The sequence below is a fragment of the Rhamphochromis sp. 'chilingali' genome, assembly GCF_963969265.1.
Source record: "Rhamphochromis sp. 'chilingali' genome assembly, chromosome: 4".
NCBI lineage: Eukaryota > Metazoa > Chordata > Actinopteri > Cichliformes > Cichlidae > Rhamphochromis > Rhamphochromis sp. 'chilingali'.
In genome coordinates this window covers 30,419,633-30,440,198 of record NC_137948.1, presented here as the reverse complement: position 1 = coordinate 30,440,198, position 20,566 = coordinate 30,419,633, and the positions used below count along the sequence as shown (strand labels likewise).

Sequence of the window (20,566 nt, the reverse complement as noted above, 5' to 3'; positions counted from 1 at the left end):
ACTGCTCCATCCAAACATCTTCACCAGCACTGCTCTAAGTGCTGACAGCAGTGGTGAGAATAAACAAAAACCTTGAATGTAAATATATGCTTGCATATATATAATATTCTAATACATTTTACTTGCTATAAAAGAAGTTACCTACTGCTGCACAGACTCCATTCCTCAGTTTTTAAGCACTTGTTAATATTTACAAAGAGATGACAGCTGAGTCTGTGAGTCCACACAATGGTAGCAATTGTTCACCAGAGAATGACTGAGGAAAATGAAATGTCCAGTGTATGACTTAAATAATAAATGTGTATTTTGGCTTTTGCAACAATATACCTCTTATTGAAAAAGGAGAATTTTAATAAAAGTTTCATTTGTGTGCTTTTCCCCCCGATAGGTTTAAGGTAATAACATGCAAACAATAAGGTTTTTAAAACTCTGCTGTCCCTCTAAGACTATTGAAAATCCCCTTTTTATCCCACAATATTTTATTTTCTTTGCATCGTATTTCCGTGGACTGCATTTTCACTTATTGCCATCACTACCATGCAGGAGTTCTGTAAACGTCAGGACTTTCCATCACGTGACACAAGTCCGTTTTTGTTTTTTACTTGATCTTTCAGTTGGCGCATGGTTACGTTTAGTCACCAGAACTACATTTTTTATAAAAGATCACAGATCATGTTAAAGACCTTTTCACAACATTCACCATATTTTAGAACCCACGCGTCATCCTATTTTCTTTGTTACCACACTCCTAAAAAGAGAACACTTGATTTCACTGCATCTAATTCGGATGTTGCAGAGCCTTTATTGAGAGCACGCTGCATAAAAGCGCACTGCTGAATGGAAGCTGGCGAGTTAAAATGCAGTCCCAACCTGGAGTACATGTGTGGCTGAAAGTGAGACCACCCTCACATCTAAACAGCAGACTGAAGAGAAAACACAAAGTTCTTTTTAGTTCTTCCAGGCAACTTTTAAACCCACATATGTGCATCACCTATCTTTACTATGTACTGTGCAGTTTTGCCTGATTTTTGACAAAAGAAAGAGGAAAGCGTGCAGTGAAGAGTGAACGGGAAAACAAGACATGAATAACAGCCATATGGTGTGACGCTGATAACATAGCTGCATTATTCTCCTTCAGTCAGGTGAGTGCAAGAACCTAGATGCCAAAACACAACAAAACACATTTAAGAGTGTTTGGGTGGCTGGTTTTAGGGATTTGAGCTTTTGTGGATTCCCTGATGTCTGCCTGCAAAACAAAGACAGAAAACAACAGCAGATATATTGTTTTTTGCACCGCAAGTCGTTTGTACAGTATACAACACAAGGATGCAGTATCATACATATTCCGATTAGAGGATCGGGGCAGAAAAGAAATGAAATTGAATAATGAATGCCTTTGAGGCTGTCTCTTTCTTTCAAATAGACACATACACTATTCTGTTTAGGAATCCCTTTTATTGCATCAAGGTCTGTTGAGCCCATAGCAGAAAAAGAGGATCAGTACCAATGTATTCGTCAGTCACTTCTTTTCTGATACATATGAATGCATGCAGGCGTTTTCCCTGCCAGGCAGGCCTTAATGGTCCTGCCGGCCTAATGAGGAAAGATAACTAAGAAAAAGGAGTTTTTGGGGGGAAGACAAAGAAAAAGGATTATGAGGGGGCACAGAACGAGAATAAGTAGGGTATAAATATTCAGGCAGGTCTTCTGAATATTCTGTGGGCGTAGGTAGTCGGTGCTCTCTGCTTAGGTGCTCTTTCGCACAGACAATCACAGCAGAGTAAAAAGATGCTAAGAAACTAGAGGAGAGAAGTTTCGGCTCATCAATCACATGCTCCCTGCTCGCGTGTATGTTGTTTTCTATTACACGCACACACGCAGAAGACAGGAGTGGCTTGCTACAAGAGTGCTCTTGTTTGAGTGCTTTCAGCGTCCTCTTATTGATTCGTGACTCCAGGGAGAGGGGCTAATTGAGCTGCCGGGCAAACAGGCATATGTGGCCACGGTGCCATTTTGTGAATGTGTGTAAGCATGAAGTGCACACATGCATGTTTTTGTGAGAACACGTGGGTGAGTTTGTGTGTACATGAATCCAACAGCTGTTTGTGACTACAATGGACAATTTAATGGTGAATGTGGACAACAGATTCAGCTCGAGCAGTGCTGTAGCTGACAGTCACTGCCTCGGGTGCTCACAGTCCAGCTTCCAGGAGTGAAGTAAGAATAAATGGAGGAATAAACAGTGCCCGGAGCAACAAATGTACTAGGGAAGACAAGAGCGAGGCTAAAGCAGAAATTAATCACATGTTGAGGGCATTAGTGGACCTACCCAGGACAATCATGGATAATTTTGTTAGGCAGTGTGTGTACTTGTATTACTTATGTTATGAGGACATAAATGTCTTTACACAATAACACTGTGGGGACTCGCCTCCCTTTTTGGGGCAAAAGTCCCCTAAACATAGAGTTAGGCCTAAATATTCAGTTATTTAAGTTGTACTTTCGATATAATAAATAAGAGCTTAAGGTTCAATCTTCAGTTCAAGGGGCTGAACAAAAACATTGCGTTAACTGCGGAGAAACTACAGCAATTTTCATAAACAATCCCAGAGTTTCAGGCGCTCAAATGAACTAGACAAATTAACACATTCATAAATAAAATGAACATTTTCGACACTTTGTGGAGAATCTTTCACAGACAATGACTGTCTGGCGTGTGGAACTCATGGATATCAGCGAACAATGGGCAACCTTTGTGAGGATTATCCTGGCCTCTGCTGCATCCCTCTCTTCAGTGTTGTTTGTTCTCCCTGCCATTAGTCTTTTATCAGCAAAGTGAAATGCAGCTCAAGTGAGCTGAAATCAGTGCAAAATAATTTGCTTCCTGACCTAAAAACAAATAACGCTGGTTTGCTTTTACAGTATGCTGTGCCTCACTTTTCAAAGCACCGTCTAATACATATGAATGTAATCTCTACACAGTTCATCAGACTTCTAACATGTCTCAGTGACACTGGGAACATGCGTTCATGTGCATCACACAGATAATTTCACATGCTTCAAATTACAAAGTGGAAATTATTCTTCACCGTGGAAAGGATTCTGTGATCATCCACCACAGGCATCGTCTGTGGATGTCCGGTCATTTTACTTCAACAGTGTGTTTTTTGCTTCTAGGAATATACCAGACTGTTTGTGAACATTTGGAAAGTCCTGCTGTTTCTGCTCTTTTGGATGGGTTTATTTTCTTTTTATGAATGGCCTGTCTCACTTACATTTAGAATTCATTATGGGTTCACAGAAAAAGCTTCCAAATGCAATGCAAAATCTCCTTACTAATATGACAAAATAATGCATTTCCATGAAGCATCTTTTGAGTCTAATTACACTTAAGCCCCTGAAAATAGGGGACTGTGTATAAAATTGTCATTATCCCTCAACAGTTAATGCAGTATTTCAGTTCAATCCTTGGAATTAAAGCTGAGTTTTCACACTAAATCAAATTTGTCAAATTCATCGACTCCAACCTGACTATGTCATTTACAAACAGCTTTAAAAAATGTCAAACATATATGGAACTAATGGTAAATAACACAATCAACTCAACCCAACTTGTTTTTCGATTTAGGATAAGTGACGAGGATATGAATGTAAGTCAGTGTAATGTCATTTGAAGTGAAATGATGGAAATCTGAATGTGAGTGTGTCTGTGGGTGACTAAGTGACTGCTTTTTTCTTCTTACCCATTACAGTGAGGTGCGCTTTTGTCTCCACGGGTTTGGCAGTGCTGTTGCTAAACGACGCTTCACAAACATATAAGCCTGTGTCAGAAGAGGTGGGGGCAGGAATAATGAGCCGTTGCCCACTGGAAAGCCGACGCCCATCACGCTTCCACGACACCAGAAGGCGGTCCACTGGTCTAAGAGGAGAAGAGAAAGGAGGAGAGGAGAGGAGAGGAGAAAAAGAATGAGCAGAACTGGGTGGCAGAAGGCAATTACAACATATTAAATCCATCAGTTTATTTGTCAATGAGGCAGGAAATGAATGATGACAGTCTATATCAGAGCAGTCAGCTCTACTCAGCATGAAGGAGCTTCAGTCAGTTACTCTAAATGTTGGGAAAGGAAATGGGTTTTCGTGTAAAATGAAATTTTGTTTTGGATAAACAACACGGGAAAAAAAAACATTCTTTTGTGCATGTGCATTTATGCAAGACAGCAATGTAGCAGCATATTCTCAAGTCATAATAGTGCAGCTCATTTTTTCCCTTTTTCCAACAATATATTTCTTATCTTGTGCAGTGAACATGGACCCGATTTAGCATGACAACAGCTACTAATGTAATCAGCATCTGGAACTGTTCTTAAAATGCATTTTGCGAAGGACCGCTCAAAAGCTCAGGTAGGAGACAGGAAGCTATGAATTTCAACCAAAATGTAGTGATGCGAATATAAACACAAATACTCATTAACAAAATCAGATGAAAAACCATAGCTGCATTTGAACAACAAGATAGATGATGTTAGTGTCCAGTTTCTTCACTGTAACATTCACAATTAGTACATTTTACAAGTAGTACAGCAGGAATCATGACACAAACAACAGGAGCAGAAATTAAAGAGACAACAACGACAACAAAACGATTCATAAGCAAAGCTGGGTGTAAAATACATCTGCAGAATACTTTATATTAGAGATCATTAGCATTACAATGTTAGTATTAATGTTTATTGGATTTTCCCAACATTTCTTTGCCTTTTTTATTCTACTAGCAGTCATACTGTTGGTGGCAGTAGATGACACTAACAAAGAACTTTATTAACAAGTCACAAAGCGAATGAAAAGAAGGCCAGTAAGTCAACCATGTTTGCATTCAATGCCTGGATGAATTTGAGACACAGTCTGAAGAGGTTAACGAACCAGAGGTTAACCAGAAGAACTTGTAGTATAGAGCAGCGGTCCCCAACCTTTTTTGCACCACGGACCGGTTCATGCCCGACAATATTTTCACGGACCGACCTTTAAGGTGTCGCGGATAAATACAACAAACTAAAACTAGTACTGGTACTGAAAAAAAGAAGATTTATTCATAACACACGTGAAAAGACCCAGGAAAACCGAGTTAACGATCAAAACGATAACAAAATAACGCTGAAAACCGATAAAAACCCTGAAAACCATACATTTCACACCTGAGCCTCTACTCTCGCGGCCCGGTACCAAACGACTCACGGACCGGTACCGGACCGAGGCCCGGGGGTTGGGGACCGCTGGTATAGAGAACAAATGTAGTGCTCGACCGACACATTTCGGCTCACAGCCTTCATCAGGGTCATCACGCATAATGGCTGCATCTGTTCAGACGACTTTTTTCTCCAAGCACCTTGGAAGTAAGTGAAGTTGTGCCAAAAACCTTTACTTGGTTTGAATTTGAGGTACACAAATCGCTTCTGCCATATGCAGTGACAGACTGTTTTGGACAGAAATCCACTCATTTGGTCGATGACATGGTCATATAAAACTCGTAGCAAAGTTTTTCTGGTGGAATCTGTTATTTTAGATGCCGTCCAAGTGTAAATAAAACACAACGAGCACTTTTTGTCAATCACATTCCAAATGTGAAGTGAAGACAAACCTGAATTTAAAGGCACCTAACCAGCAGATATGGAAAACATTTGAATATTTGCCGACTCGGTGGTTTCTGTCCCTTATAAAGAGTGAAAAGCAGATTTTAAAACTCTTCCTATTAGGTCTGCTGGGACTGGGCTTCCAATCAGCTTCTAATCATTTCAGCACTTTAGCAGGACAGCGCTATAACTCACTGATGATTAATGGAGGTGGATAGCCAATGCTTTTGGAATTTAGCACTACTTTAGATTTCATTGCTCAAACTCCTATTTCTCCCAGATATTGTATAGTATAGTTTCTCTCTTTCAGTTGTTTCCTGGGTACAAGTCTATCTCTCTGGTGTGAGAATTTCAGTGGGTGCATCTCTGATAGCAGAAATAGTCACTAGGCTTTCTCTACGTTTTCAGAGCAGGAAATAAAACAAAACGAAGAAAACAAAAACCTCAAAACACACTTATTAGTGTTGAATTAAATATCACTTTTCTAATAGCTTATTAGACTGAGATGGTTCCTCTGCTGTTTTGTAAAAGCTACTGTAGCTACATTCCAGGTATCCATTATGTGTAATAGTCACTTGATTGTTTTATACCTTGAGTGCTACCCAGTGGTCAAGTGCCGGTCAAGTGCAGCAGAAAAACATTTAAAGGGGCTCTCACAAAACAGAGCAGCCAGCCTAGGTCAGACTTAATAACAAAATCTGACAAAACCCTTGTACAAACAGAACAAAAGTAGGGAAAAAATATCACCTGTTGAGTCCAGAAAACTCATCATTCTGACTGGCTGTGCTCTTATCTGGTCATTATAGCCTCAGTGGCACTTTTCTTTTTTTCCTATTAATGTTGGACTCATAGGAAAACCTGCTTCTGAGTGAATATAACAGAAGATTATAATATAAGCATAAAAATACATTCTCATCACATATTCCAGGAGGAAAGTATGACTACCTAGATTCACTTAATAATTCTTTAAGCAATTTAAACTAACTGAATTGATGCTTTGCACTTAAAGAATTGACATAAATGATGTATTCCATGCCTATGAGTTCAGTGTTTGTATTGTAATACCTACTCTGAACTTCTTAAATACTGTCCCTGACAAATATTACCCATAATACAATACAATTAAAAAAAAGAAACTAATCAAAACTAAACTAAAATAATGGCTAGGATAATCAGTCGTTCAGGTAATTATTGTAAGCTGTGTGAGCTGGGTGACCCAATGTGAGTAATTTAAGTGAGAGGGGAACATTTGCTGAGCTACAAGTTTCCGAGGTGTCCTCTAAGTGACCTGGAAGAAAACAGTTTAGCAAAAGAAACCGTTCACCCTCTGCAGGCATGTTTGTATGTGCACGTCTGTATGCATGTATAAGGAGTTTACCTAGCATTAGCAATGCACTCCAGTATAGCTTCATTTCCAGCCACCACTGTTGTGTCTTTTGGACCAATCACGATAGCTGGAACCACTGGTTCTGACTCGGGATCTGCAACAGAAAGAGAAAAAAAAACGAGAGGCGGGTTAGCTCATAAACCGTAGACAGCAGCATGATCTCAAACACAGATCTCAATGGTCTTCCACATACGCACACCTCTACACTCTGACACTGTCCACTCAGTGTCGTACTATACCCAACTTTGTGTAGCAAACATGACTACACAAAGCTAGTCATCACAGTTTCCACAGTTTTAGTTCACATGATTGTGAAAACTAAGCACAGCCCACGATTCAGTAGTTTGCAGAACCACCAAGTAATAACTTTGTGTATGAGATTGTCAGTCTCTCACGTTACTCTGGAGGAATTTTCTGTGCCTGGCATCATTGTCCTGTTTGACGCAATTTTGTCTAAATTCAATGCAGTTTTGTTTACATTCTGTTAAAAAGCATAGTTTACACTGGCTGAATCAATACAGAGAAAGCACAGATGCTGCATCGTCTGGATGAGCAGAAAGAGTGACTGCATCATACCCACTGCGCAACATCTCCAACTGGACAGTGTCTGCTCATAATGAAGACAGTAACAGAGATTGAATGAATGGCAATGAAATTTGAGGTGTGAGAATATAGATGTGACTGAGAAAAGACTAAAAGTTCTGATAATACTTTCTTTTGGTTTCTAAACAACTGTGTCCTCTTATCTCAAACATATTTTCAGTCATACACACACAGTGTAACTCGCTCTTATAAACAACAGCGTTCTTTCTGTCTGAACCACACTATCCAGTATATAATGATGTATTGGAGATAGCATGGCAATGTGTCTGAGTTACAATTATACTTCTCAGAAAAAATAAGTACACTAGTGTGAGTATATGAAGAATGATTTATTGCCCAAATGGTATGTGGGAGACTGTGGTGTACGTGCAAGATTATGATTTTGTGTGTGTGCGAGAAAGTATGATTTATGGCCTGAATGGCCTCTCATAAGAAAAGAATGCCTTAGAATTGTTATCAGTTTGAAAAGTATAACATTTGTTCAGAATATAGCAAAAAAACCAGACAAACAGAAAAACTTATGTCAGTGTTTTAAAGATTTTGTGAAGCCTATACGTTACTGTTATGGCTCTGTAAGAGTGTGTGTGTGTGTGTGTGTGTGTGTGTGTGTGTGTGTGTGTGTGTGTGTGTGTGTGTGTGTGTGTGTGTGTGTGTGTGTGTGTACTTCCCTTGGTTCCCAGTGCATCGACTATATAACTGATGAATATGTAGATTTTCAAAAGGGTGGGGGGTGCGGGGGGTAGTAGAGTGTAAATTAACAGACTAGTTCTGATAGGGGTTGGTCGGGGTAGAAGGAAAGGAGGGGGCATAGAGGGGAGGTGAGAAGCAGCTTTGATCTTCCCTTTGAAGGGAACGAGGAAAAGGTGGTAATTGACTCCCTGCTCTTTATTCCCCCCTCTCATTCTCCCTCTTCTCCTTCTTTTTTTTAAATCAGAGAGAAAGCGCTGAAAAGTCATATCCCGCTGTCACACGGACCTGTAATAAGACATGCGGTGGGAAGACAGGCGAGCGATGGCACAAACAGATACACACACACACACACACACACACACACACACACACACACACACACACACACACACACACACACACACAGATACACACACACACTTGAGCGCCTTGACACCAACACTCAGTGAGTGGAGGCTGAGTCATTAATGTAGAAGATAAGTAAAGTGACACCAAAAGAAAGGTAGAATAGACAGATGGAAGCAATCGCGGAGGTCTCTATCACTCTTACTTTCTTCGTTGAACACATTGAAAGGTCTGGGCTCAGAAAAAAGAAGATGGCTTAACAGGAGTGGGTGGAAGACGCAAAGAGGCTGAGCGACGATGGGCAGGCCGAGGTAGAAGCAGATGGAACAAGGGTATAGTGTCCATTAGCTGTCCAGTGCAGGAAGATGGGGTCAGAGAGGGAGTAGTAACCATCAGCAGACCTTAACAGCAGCAACAAGGCCACAAGTAATGAATGGAAGGGGATGTGAACCCAACCTATTAACCTAGCCTGTGCGTCTGGGGGGAGCAGACCGACAAATCAGGACAGCAAGAACACTGGCATGGCAAGGGAGACAAAAACAAAAAACAAAAAGGGCTTTGAGGAGGGAGACCGGGTATATATGCAGATGGGGAAAAAGTGAGGGGGGACCGCAGATGGTCTTTTCCTTCCTGGAGTGACAGACACGATGGAAGAAATAGAGGGGGAAGCAAAATGCCATACGGTTGTGTGATCCTCGCTCTTCTCTTCTCTCTGTCAGCGTGTCTAACATGCTCTTTCTCTGGGGAAATCTCTTATCATTTCATCTCGTCTGGATCTCTTGTTCCCCACCGCCTATCCTCCCTCCCTTATTCCCTATCATCCTCTTATCTTTGCCTTTTAGTTGTTTAAACTGGGATTATTAAATTAATCTTCTTCAACTTAAACAAGGACAGATATTCAAACTGGCAGAGCGCATTATTATACATGCGCATTTAAGCTGTGGCAGCTAAAAGGCTCGCTCTAAAGATTCAACAAACAGAGTCCAGAAAGTTTAATCTAACTCTATTGGATTCCTCATTTAGCAAATGAGAAACACCATGTGGCAGAGGCAGGGAAAGCAGGAGTGATGGAGGGAGGGCTCGCAGGACGGGTTGCTGCAGAATGGAGCAATATCAGAACAACAACTTGGGGCTAAAAAGCTTCATTATAGAAAGAGGAATGATAAAAAAGAAGAGCTGTTGAAGCAAAAAAAACGAAAGAAAAAGCGGTAACAGAGAGGGAAAAAAACATAAATCTTGTGAGCTTCCTCCAAGTGTATGTGCACATGGTTCTGGGTATAATTTAGCACCAAAGAGGCATTGCAATGTTACAATGCTCTCGTCAGCGCAATCATTGCTGATTGACAGCAAAGTGCTGCTGAGGTGACACAGCTGTGCTAGGATTGGAAGTGTGTGTGTCAGATGGAAGCAGAAAAAAATCCTAAATTAAATCAAGGATCGGAAAGATATATATATATATATATAAAAAGAGGGCTAGTAAAAGGATCGGTGCGGCTTTAGGGCAAAAAAAAAGATAGCGACTGATAAATGGAGAATGAACGAGACAGGGAGAGAAAGATGAAAAGCTATTCTATCCTCAGATTACAATGTAATCCCTCTTTGAATGGATTCCCTCAGATTACAGCTTGTTCTTCTATTAAATCTGTCAGTCACTGCAAACTCCCAACAGTGTCGGTGAGTCAGCTGGGATATATATATGAGTGTGTGTGTGTGTGTGTTTGCGCGTATTTGTGAGCATGATCTTTCTATGACTGGAGATCTGTACGCTTTAAGCCTTTCAGACAAATCTCTGCAGAGACCTCGAGTGCAGGGAGGGATTGGTTGAGGACTGAGCACACACATCTCTCTTTACGTACACACACGTGCAAAAATCCACACAGGAGGAAGCTGGTATTAGCTGGCTGTGTATTAATAGAGTTGTCAGATACGTGTCTGCATGGTTCACAGCCAACTAACACATATCACACTTTGAGTACACACACAAGTGAGGCAAAAAAGTTTGAGAAAAAATAGTGCGATGTCGAAAGAGGAAGCACGAATTTGGAGGGAGAAATGAAATGGAGGGACAGTGGAAATGAGAGGTTAAAAAAATAAAGAGCTTTTAAAGTATTTTGTAGGATACACAGAGAGGAGAAGGTGATCATTTGCTGATCTCCCTGGGGAATGCTGCGTGTGTGTGTGAGAGTGGGGTGAGTGTTTGTGCGTGTCACTGCGCTCATTAATGCTGCATGCTGACAGCTAAGTGTCATCATCTGACTACACTCGCCTTAGAATGCCAATAGAAAACCACAAGCCAAGACATGCCACACACACGCACGCACACTGTGCCACACCACACCAAGAGCTGGAGATCCAAGCCCCAAGGGGAGACAGACAAAGGATGGGATGCAGTGAGAGGACAGAGAAAGATGCCCGATTTTAAATATTCATCTCTTCCTTCAGCTGCCAAAGCTTCTATCTATCTTTGTCATCACTCTGTGCAAGTGATGAAAGCAGGAGATGGAAAGATGGGAAAGAAATGGAGGAGGTAGGTGAGGAAACAGGAAACACACAGCAGTAATGGTGAGGCAGCAGCAGGAGTTAGGCTCTGGGGAGTACTCAATAACTATTTGATTAATTTTTAGTATTTTTTTAGCAGCTTGACAAAACCAAATATGACATAATGAGGTAACATTTCATCATCTCTATAGTGAAATAAGCGTGTGTGCAACGGCTTCACGCCTGCAAACTTTTTTGAGCACACCGGAGGAAAAGATAGATGAATTTTTTTTTCACCCATTAACCTTTGACAAAATGTTAATTGCACACACACACCTGCAAACAGTTACAACACTAAAAAGACAACGTGCACAAATGGAATTATACAAGTATGTGCTGATGAAGAAACAGTAGCATGAGTTTAGCAGAGAAAATGTTGCCAAAATGAAGCAAAGCCAGCGAGTTACAGTGCTGTGAAAAAGTATTTGCCCCCTTCCTGACACATCTGTCACACTTATGTTTCAGATTATCAAACAAATTTTAATATTAGACAAAAAAAATAACCAGAGTTAAAACAAAAAGCTGTTTTTAAATTTCATTTATTAAAAGAAAAAAGCTATCCGACCCCACCTAGACCGGTATGAAAAAGTAATTGCCCCCCCATTGTTAAATTATGAATTTCATGATTAACCACATTTGTTAAAAAAAGCCAAGTTCAATTTCACTAGTCACACCCAGGCCTGATTACTGCTAGACCTGCAGAATCAAGAAGGAACTTAAATAGAATCTGTCTGACAAAGTGAAGTACAAAGTCATTGGGAACTATCAGTCTAGAAACTGTTACAAAGTCATTTCTAAGGCTTAAGGGCTCCAGTGAACCACGATGAGAGCCAATGGTGAACTAGTGTACCAATATAACTCCAAGAGCGCACCAACAACTCATCCAGGAGGTCACTAAAAAACTCAGAACATTTTGTGAAAAACTGCAGGCCTCACTTGTCTCAGTTTAGGTCAGAGTTCACGATTCAACAATAAGAAAGTGAGTGAGGAAAAACGACATCAACGGGAGACTCAAGAAGAAAACCACTGTGGACCAAAATAAACACAAAGGCTAATCTGACTTTTGCCAGAAAATATTCTTGATGACCTTCAGGCTTTTGGTAAAATCTTCTGTGGATTGACGAGACAAACGCTAAACTTTTTCTGTCCCGTTACATCTGGTGTAAAACTAACACAACACTTACTAAAAAGATCAATCAAACATGTTGGTGGTAGTGTGATGGTCTGAGACTTTTGCTGCATTTCGTCACTCATCCAAGTGACTTCTTCAGTCTCAGCTGACGGCACGTTTCCCCAACATTACAAACAGTACATTTGCACAATGACTGAAACCAGCCCACTGAATGAACAATGGGCTGTGAGGTCAGTTAGTTGATCATTAATATGCATACTGTCATGCCCATTGATCAACAATTACTTATCAAAGCCCACTGAGCAAAGACCATTCTGACCATTGGTCAGACCATTGGTTCATGCCCTGATGCCCCCAGAACAATGACCCAAAACACTACACCAAGTCCACACACAAATGGCTCAAAACCAAAATAAATGGTTTTAGAGTCGCCTAGTGAAAGTCTGGCTCTAAATCAGATTGAGACAAGTTGTTTTTTTAAAACCTCTCCAATGTGGCTGAATTAACATAAATTCTGCAAACCAAATTCCCGTGAAAGACCCATTGCCAGTTATCACAAACACTTCATGCGACGAAGGGTGGTGCAACCAGTTATTAGGCTTGACAGGCAAATACTGATCCAGATAGGTTTGGATAGGTTTTTTCCTTTAGAAAATGAGAAAAATTAAAAATTCTTTAATGATCTATAATGCGTACATGTGACAAATGTTTAAAAAAAGACCCTTTTTGAAAATCGGGAAGCTGGCAAATACTTTTACACAGCACTGTATAATCAAATCAGTGTACTTAAGAGCTCTGCTCACGATCAGCATTTTAAAAGTACCACTTTCACTCCTGCAAACACCTGCAGCGTGTGAGTCAACACTTTCCTCAGATTGGAAGTTACTGTCGTCACTACCACCTTCCCGCAGAGCTGAATGTGGCACCTCCTTGTGAGTCCTAGCACCCTGAAACCTTGACATCAAATATCAATGACGCAGTCTATACTCACATTAAAAATAAAACTCCACCCCATATGATCTGCCTCACTAAACTTCCATTAAACAATGCAAAGCCTTAGAAAAGCCATTTATAACTGTATATGCACCATAGTGATAATGTCAGGCAGTTGCAGCAAATTGGCAGAAGTGATTCAATTACAAATGTAGTGAAGCTAAAGTTGTAGTCCTTCTTCAGCCTTGTTATGTATTTGAGAGTGGCACTAAAGATAGTGGTGGGGTGGATAAATAAGATAGATAACGCGTTACTAGAGGCTAACGGGTGTTTCTCCTAATTTTTGCCACGAATTTTGGAAGAATAAGTCCAAATGAAGATTGTTTTAAAAACCGCACATCTTATTTCTGCAGTGGAAACATTAAGGATAACGAGCCATATGTTGGGTTTGTTTAAAAACAACAAAATGGCATTACATCCAACTGAAAATCAGAGCAGGCACCCTGTTACAGGCAGACTTTATAGGCCTCTGCTAAATGTAAATGTTTTACTAACAGAGCCTGAGAGAACTGGGTTTTAGTTCATTTATGATTTACTTTTTTTTTTTATGATTTTCTGGACTTCTTATTGAAGAAGAATCAGTTTTATATCAAAATAAAAGAAAACTATCGTACTTAAACATAAGCTACTTGATTAAAACTTGGCTCTAACTAACATGGTGGTGGCAGATTTTATTTAAAATGTTAACATTATATGTTGTTGAATATTCAAGCATTTATATAAATTTAGCTATTACTAACATTTTACCACATTAAACAAAGTTGATTTCACCAGCTCTAATTTAAGAGAAAAATATTATTTCCTGAAACCTGAAAAAGTATATTTCAGGATAAAGGCACAAATTACTTCTATACCCCACCCTGCGTTTCTTATTAAATTGGAGCAGTGCTATACAGGCAGCTGCACTAGTTATTATTTTCTACGTATCATTTTTTCTTGACCTGTGAGGGGAGTCATTTGTCTTCAGCATCTCTGAATAGCCCATAAAACACGCACATAGATTCAGGGTTGGAAAAATGAAGTCGATCCATAAGTGCCCTTCACATAAAATCTGCATTTTATGTGAAGGCCACCAGATGGCGATAGCTATGGTTGCAAAAACACACAGTGCTGTAGAAGTCTATGAGAAAACGGCTTTCTGACTTGACCTCTGTAAACATTTTTCTGCTGAAGAGGTCTCACTAGTTTGGGGTCACATAGAATCAAAAAGGAACAATAAGTCTGTTTTGAAAATCTTGGTCATGCTACGCATCAAAATATGAAACAATAGCTTACTGGCTAACAAACTGTTATTCATAAAGTAATTAGCCAATGAATGTGTGGTCTTTTCGAGCCACAGTGGAGAGTCTCCTCTCAAGGCCGATATATGCTGCTCCTTTCAGCTTCCAAAGAATTGCAAAGGATCTTTTTAGATTCCCACGTCCATTTAACTGTTAGAAAGCTAATGCTAGCCCGGTGATAGTGCATATCTTAACTTGATTGTTGCGTATGTCATCACAGAATTGCAACATTTTTTTAGTGTTGGTAGCAGACAGAATGGACAATCTCTATTAAAATTAACTGAGTTGATGACCTTGAAATTAAAAGATGTTGAGTTCTAAGTTTTGTAGCCATGAAGCAGAAAACAGTGAGATTTTAGTGGGGAAACATCCCTTACAGTTTGTTCTCATCACTTCAACCAGTGTGGCTTCAGTGAGCAGCTCTTAGCTCTCAACTTCTGGAGAGAGGAAAGGATCAAGGCAACATTTGTCTCTGTTTAGACAGACAGAGCAAGGAAGATAATGCAAATGCAAATGGCTTCTTTACCTGTTGACCCGCGGTTTTTCTTGCCAACTGTCCGTCAGCCACAGAGAATGAGATGAAAAGAAGTTGGAGAAAAAGAGGGATAGGAAGTAAGAGAAATGGGAGACATATCATTTAGATTTCAAGTATTTACTTGGGGTGCAGCAAAAAAAAAAGCAATTCACCAAATACACATTAAAAGAAGCAAAAGAAAATTCAAGCTTTCACAAGTCAGCAGAGTCTCAGCGATTTGGAGGCATACTGGATAAAGAGGCTCAAGATGAGGGAGGAGAAAAAACACACAAAGGAGGAAAAACCATACACACAAAAGGCAAGAAACAGAGAAATGGATGACGAGGAGAAACAGACAGCAAGAAAGGGAAGGCTATGTTATCATGGAGTCCAGAGGAAGACAAGCTGTTTGCAGCCCATCCATCAACTGCCAGCTACCAAATTTTGTGTCTCTCAGTCTTTTCTTCTCCCCCTCTATCTTTCGCCTTCTGCCTTTCTCCCTCTATTTGTCATAAGTCTGGATGTAGCAGGAGTGTAAGCTGTGAGAAAATGATGGAATTGACATTCTACTGGCAGAAAATCTACATTCACTATTCATCTATCAATACACTACCCCTTCACGCTTCTATTCAGCCGCTCAGCCACTCACTCAACTTTACAATACTGGGTGTGTGTGTGTGTGTGTGTGTGTGTGTGTGTGTGTGTGTGTGTGTGTGTGTGTGTGTGTGTGTGTGTGTGTGTGTGCGCGCAGTGAAAAATGTATGTCAGAGGCTTAATTTAGATTCTGATGCAAAGTTCGCTCAGCCTGTGCGTAGGGTGAGCACACACACACACACACACACACAGTCTATAGCACAAGTGACAAAGAGTGAGCAAGCAGCTCATGAGGGTGAAAAAACGCTTCCTAAAACAAACTGAGGGAAAAACTTTAGAAGGATAAGCTGTTCAAAAGTTTTCAGCATTTCTTGTGGAAATAAGATAAATCGGTGGTCGGCTATCGCCAGGTATTAAATGTCAAAACTTGTTCCTATGAACTGAAATGCATCCATAAGACAAATTTGCTTCTTTTTGGGCCTTTTTTAGTGGCACAATATCTTTTAAGACTGATGCTTGTTGTGATGACACTCTCCACCTCTTGTGACAGCTGTGTTCAGTATTGGAGAGGAGGCATGCTTTGTCTGCAACACTGGAAACACCTGTGAGCTGTGTCGAGCGGCTCTCTTTTCACCAGCTAAATCACCATGGTAACTTATGCTCAACAGATAACCTGGTTGGGACTAGGTTATGTTTCGAGTTTTAATCCCTGGTTCAGAGTGAGATGCTTCGCTCGCGTTTCCTGAGACGGCTCGTAGTTGGCCACACCAAGGCGATTCCCATAGTCAAACACTCATCTCTGCTATCAAAGAACCAGGGACTATGTGAAGTAACCCAGTGTTTTGTCGAGCCAGCTGACACTGTGCCTGTGTTGAATTTCCTTCATCCTATACCCGTCTGCTTTGTGACATGAAATCAGGCGAAGGGCCACAGAGGACTAAGGAGGGCTGGATACTCAAGGCTAGAATTGCTCGTATAAACTGATCACATGTGATGTTGCTGTGTTTGCATTTTGTGCTCTGCGGTCACAGCTGACTGTTCAAAACTGTGGGCGTACTTTACTTCATTTAATGATAATGCAGCTAAATGCTATACACTGCATTTTAAAAAGTAGCGTCTTCTAAAGAGCACAACAGCAGCAACCTAAACATGAAGATGAAACCAGGAGACGTCCTTACTGGATCATCAGAGCTGAACAGGTGATGGAGAAACAGGTTTACCTTTTAGGTGACATGAATGAGTTGAAGGGAAGTTATGAACTGTTTCTGAGAGACAAATAACACCAGGATCCTTTTTCTACGTAGCTGACAGCTGGTAACTGTGCAGGGGCGGGTCTAGCAAAGTGTTGCCAGGGGGCCAGGTAGGGCATTAACAGGGAGAGGGGGGCACAAGGAAATACTTTTCTTTCTTATTCTCATTTAAAATGTCTAGCTTTTAAAAAATTATTATCTGAATCTTACAACAAACGACTAATAGATTGATGCATTTATACCATCAGAACAGTGTACATCACTGTCACAACAGTGTTTGTTTTCATTCAAAGGCTTTATGATTGTTCCTATAATGGTGGGCCGGTCAGTCAAAATGCCCGGTCCGATTTTTTGTCCCAGTCCAGCCCTGTATGCAGCTCATCTGCAGTCTGGTGTTACCTACATCTTCCTATTCGAAAGGCAGAATTTCCGAGTTCTGAGTACAATCGAAAGCACCACGACTGCAGTTTTTGTGTTGGATGTAAAAAGCGCACATGACGCTGTGACGTAGGCTAGAATCATGGCAGCAGTCAATGACGGTCCAGGCGTGGGATTTCTCTCGTGGAAATGTGCACATTATTTTTTCCTTTCTATTGGTAGGTGGCACAGTGCACTTGTGGCAAGTAAGCAAGCTAGAAGACTGGCAATCTTGCTGGGTATCCAGTTACGGAAGCAACACATTAACAAGAGAAGTCTGAGTAAAACCAAGGTTTACTTTGAAAATAACGAGTAACTTGAAGTAACTGAGTTACCGTATTTCCCGGACTACAAAGCGCACCTAAATATTAGCCGCACAAGCTAAAATCAGGGGAAAATCCTGTTTTGTACATACATTAGCCGCACCTGACTAAAAGCCGCAGGTGTTTCAATGTTGACTTATCATATGTAAGAGAATATGCACAAAGGGAATTGTCAGGAAAGAGATGGCTGTTTGGAGACATCACTTTTATTAATATTTTGAAAAACAAGTTATGGGTACATATTTGCACATGTAGTACATAACAGTAGCCTACAGCACACCAGAAAAATAGATTCGGACTACCTTTTAGGCTCAGGTGCAGTGACACAGCTTTAACAAGAAGAAAAGTCAGTCATTCACCACCATCTTTCTCTTCTTCCTGCGCACTAAAACCACCAAAGTCCTCTTCTCCAGTGTCGGAAACGAACAGGCTCAGGATGGCTTCGTCATCCACTCTCCGCTTCTCTCCTTCGTTGTCACTTTCAAAACCAAAGAAATCCTCATTGTCAGTGTCAGAGTCGAACACCCTCAGAAGGGCCGTGGCGGTGTCCTCCTCACCATCATGCAGCAGTCCAGCCCTTAGAAATCCGTTGGTGATCGTGGATGTTTTCACACTTTTCCACGCTGTCAGAATCCACCGGTGGAGTTGGGCATAACTTGCTTTTCGCAAGTTTATCGCCGCTCATCATCCACGCCTCCCGCTGAACGCGTACCGCTACTTTGAAGTTTGTTTTTCGCGCTACTTCGTACGGCACTACGTTGCCTGGCGGACGGACATGTGACTAACATACCACTCTTGAACCCCGATCCTTCCGCCAGGCAACGTAGTGCCGTACAACAGCGGAACAAACAAAACAAATCGTCTTACGATATGACAAAAATCATGGACAATCCATAGAAAAGCCGCACCTGACTAAAAGCCGCAGGGTTCAAAGCTTGTGCAAAAAGTAGCGGCTTATAGCCCGACAATTACGGTACTTTTGATAGAAGTAACTAGTAATTTAAAGTAACTTACCCAACACTGCAGAGCACAGATACTCTGTTAACGTATGCAGTCTGTATTTTTTTTCCCAATTTTCCCCACGTCACTGCTTTGTTGGCAGCAGCTGAGTTGGTTTCAGTATGCGTGTAATCTCTTTATATTTTTTCTATTATTATAGTTTTATCTTCCTTTGTAAAATCAGACGCACTGCTGCCAGTAGACTAATTCATGTTTGTGGGTAGTCAGAAGATTAACGCTACCTCTTTTACGTGAACGTGTTTGTAGCCAGATTGATAAACCATGGGTTTACTTATCGAGTTGATAACTATGTTTGTCTCAGCGCTTAGCCTGATTGCCAGTGTGCCGGTGAGTGATGCCAGATAATGAAAAGATATCCTTGAGATGTTGAACTTTCTTCTTAGTGCACAGCTCTGATCAGTGCAGATGACATTTTTAGTACTAGCACTTTACTGTGCAGTCTAAACCTTCACGAGTAAAAGCCATTAAGTGTCTTTTATCACATCACCTGTGCAACAGGCTTAACTATGTAGAAAAAATAAAGCTTAACCCGCTTGTATCCACTGCTAGTATATGCAAAAAATACAGTAACTTGCTAGGATGATAATTTTTTTTAAGAACAAGCTAATGATAAATCAAAGTAGTGCTATTTGCCACATATCTGCAAATCTGGTCTATCTTTGGGAAGTTATGGTACAGTCACATTAGGGGAAATGATGGTCAGAGACCACAGCACAACCAAAATTATTGCAACAGTGTAAATTGAACTTGCAAGCTTGTTGTCTTTGAAATGGCTGCTTGAAAAGCAGAGACCAGGTCTGTGACCACTTACAGTCAATAACTGACTTAAAAGAAAAATTGGCGCATCGAGACAGCAATAAAACAACAATAAGAAGGAGTCATTTTGCAATTAGTTTGTGACTAAATCGTGTCACGTTGGCAAATACATGCAAACTGCAAAAATCACGAATCCAGTGACACGTGTTGCAAGTCGGTTGCTGTCTACATACACAGATATTCACGTTAAGTCCAGACAGGCGGTTGAGGGTGGTGCATGATTAAAATTTCAGTGCAATCACTGAGGAAACAATAATTTTTCCTACTCACAAGGAAGCTGCTATCCTGTTTTTACTCTAGTGTGAGCGAGGCATTAGCTACAGGCTGTGTGAGCAATCACCTCTCTCTGTAGTAGGACATCTGCAGGCATGTCTCAGTTAATGAAGGCTCTCTGTCTAAACAGAACTCAGCTTCATTAATGTGATTAGTAACGCCTGTATTTAACTAGTATACAGTGTCAAAATGGCTGCTTTGAAATGGATTTATCTATAAACTACATATGCCATAATACCAACAGAACTGAGTTCACCTATAAGCAGTTTTAAACAAAGCTGAACGTTTGTGAGGACATGGTTTAGTAGTGCTGTTTTAGACAAATTGCAAGGTGTACGATTTAAATTGCACACAGAGCATATATCATGTTTTCAATACAAATCTCAAGAATTGTTTCTTGAGATTTGTATTGAACGGCAGTCCTTTTAAAACAGAAAGTAAAGGACAAAATGTTCTACACTATTCCTAACACACTCAAACATGGCTTTTTAAGTGGAGAACAGTTTGTGCTGTCAAGTAGCAGTATTACTAAATCTATTATTTTGGAGAGTCTAACGGGGTGACAGCACACACATGCGGGCTTGCACAAACATGGAACACACACACAAATGCAAACAGACACACAGACAAACAGGAACATGCAGGATTTGGTCTGAGGGCACACACTCCTGCATGTGAATTCAAATGATGTGTCATTCTGAGTCATCTTCAGTTTCCAACAGGAACACAGAAACAATGAGGACATCAGGGGACAACAGACGGAG

At 40.7% G+C, this 20,566-nt stretch overlaps 1 protein-coding gene across 2 annotated transcripts in view; it reads right to left on the bottom strand.

Moving 5' to 3' along the window:
- LOC308394855 (protein sidekick-1-like) overlaps positions 1-20,566 on the bottom strand; it is a 292,631-nt gene that overhangs the window by 95,648 nt on the left and 176,417 nt on the right. Inside the window, exons 6-8 of one of the 2 annotated variants that reach the window (XM_080879438.1) lie at positions 15,122-15,148; positions 7,006-7,108; positions 3,744-3,919 (exon numbers count right to left, since the gene is read on the bottom strand). In XM_080879438.1, coding sequence (XP_080735564.1) covers positions 3,744-3,919; positions 7,006-7,108; positions 15,122-15,148 — 306 coding nt within the window. The remainder of the gene's footprint in view (positions 1-3,743; positions 3,920-7,005; positions 7,109-15,121; positions 15,149-20,566) is intronic. The other variant, XM_080879439.1, reaches the window with a different exon arrangement.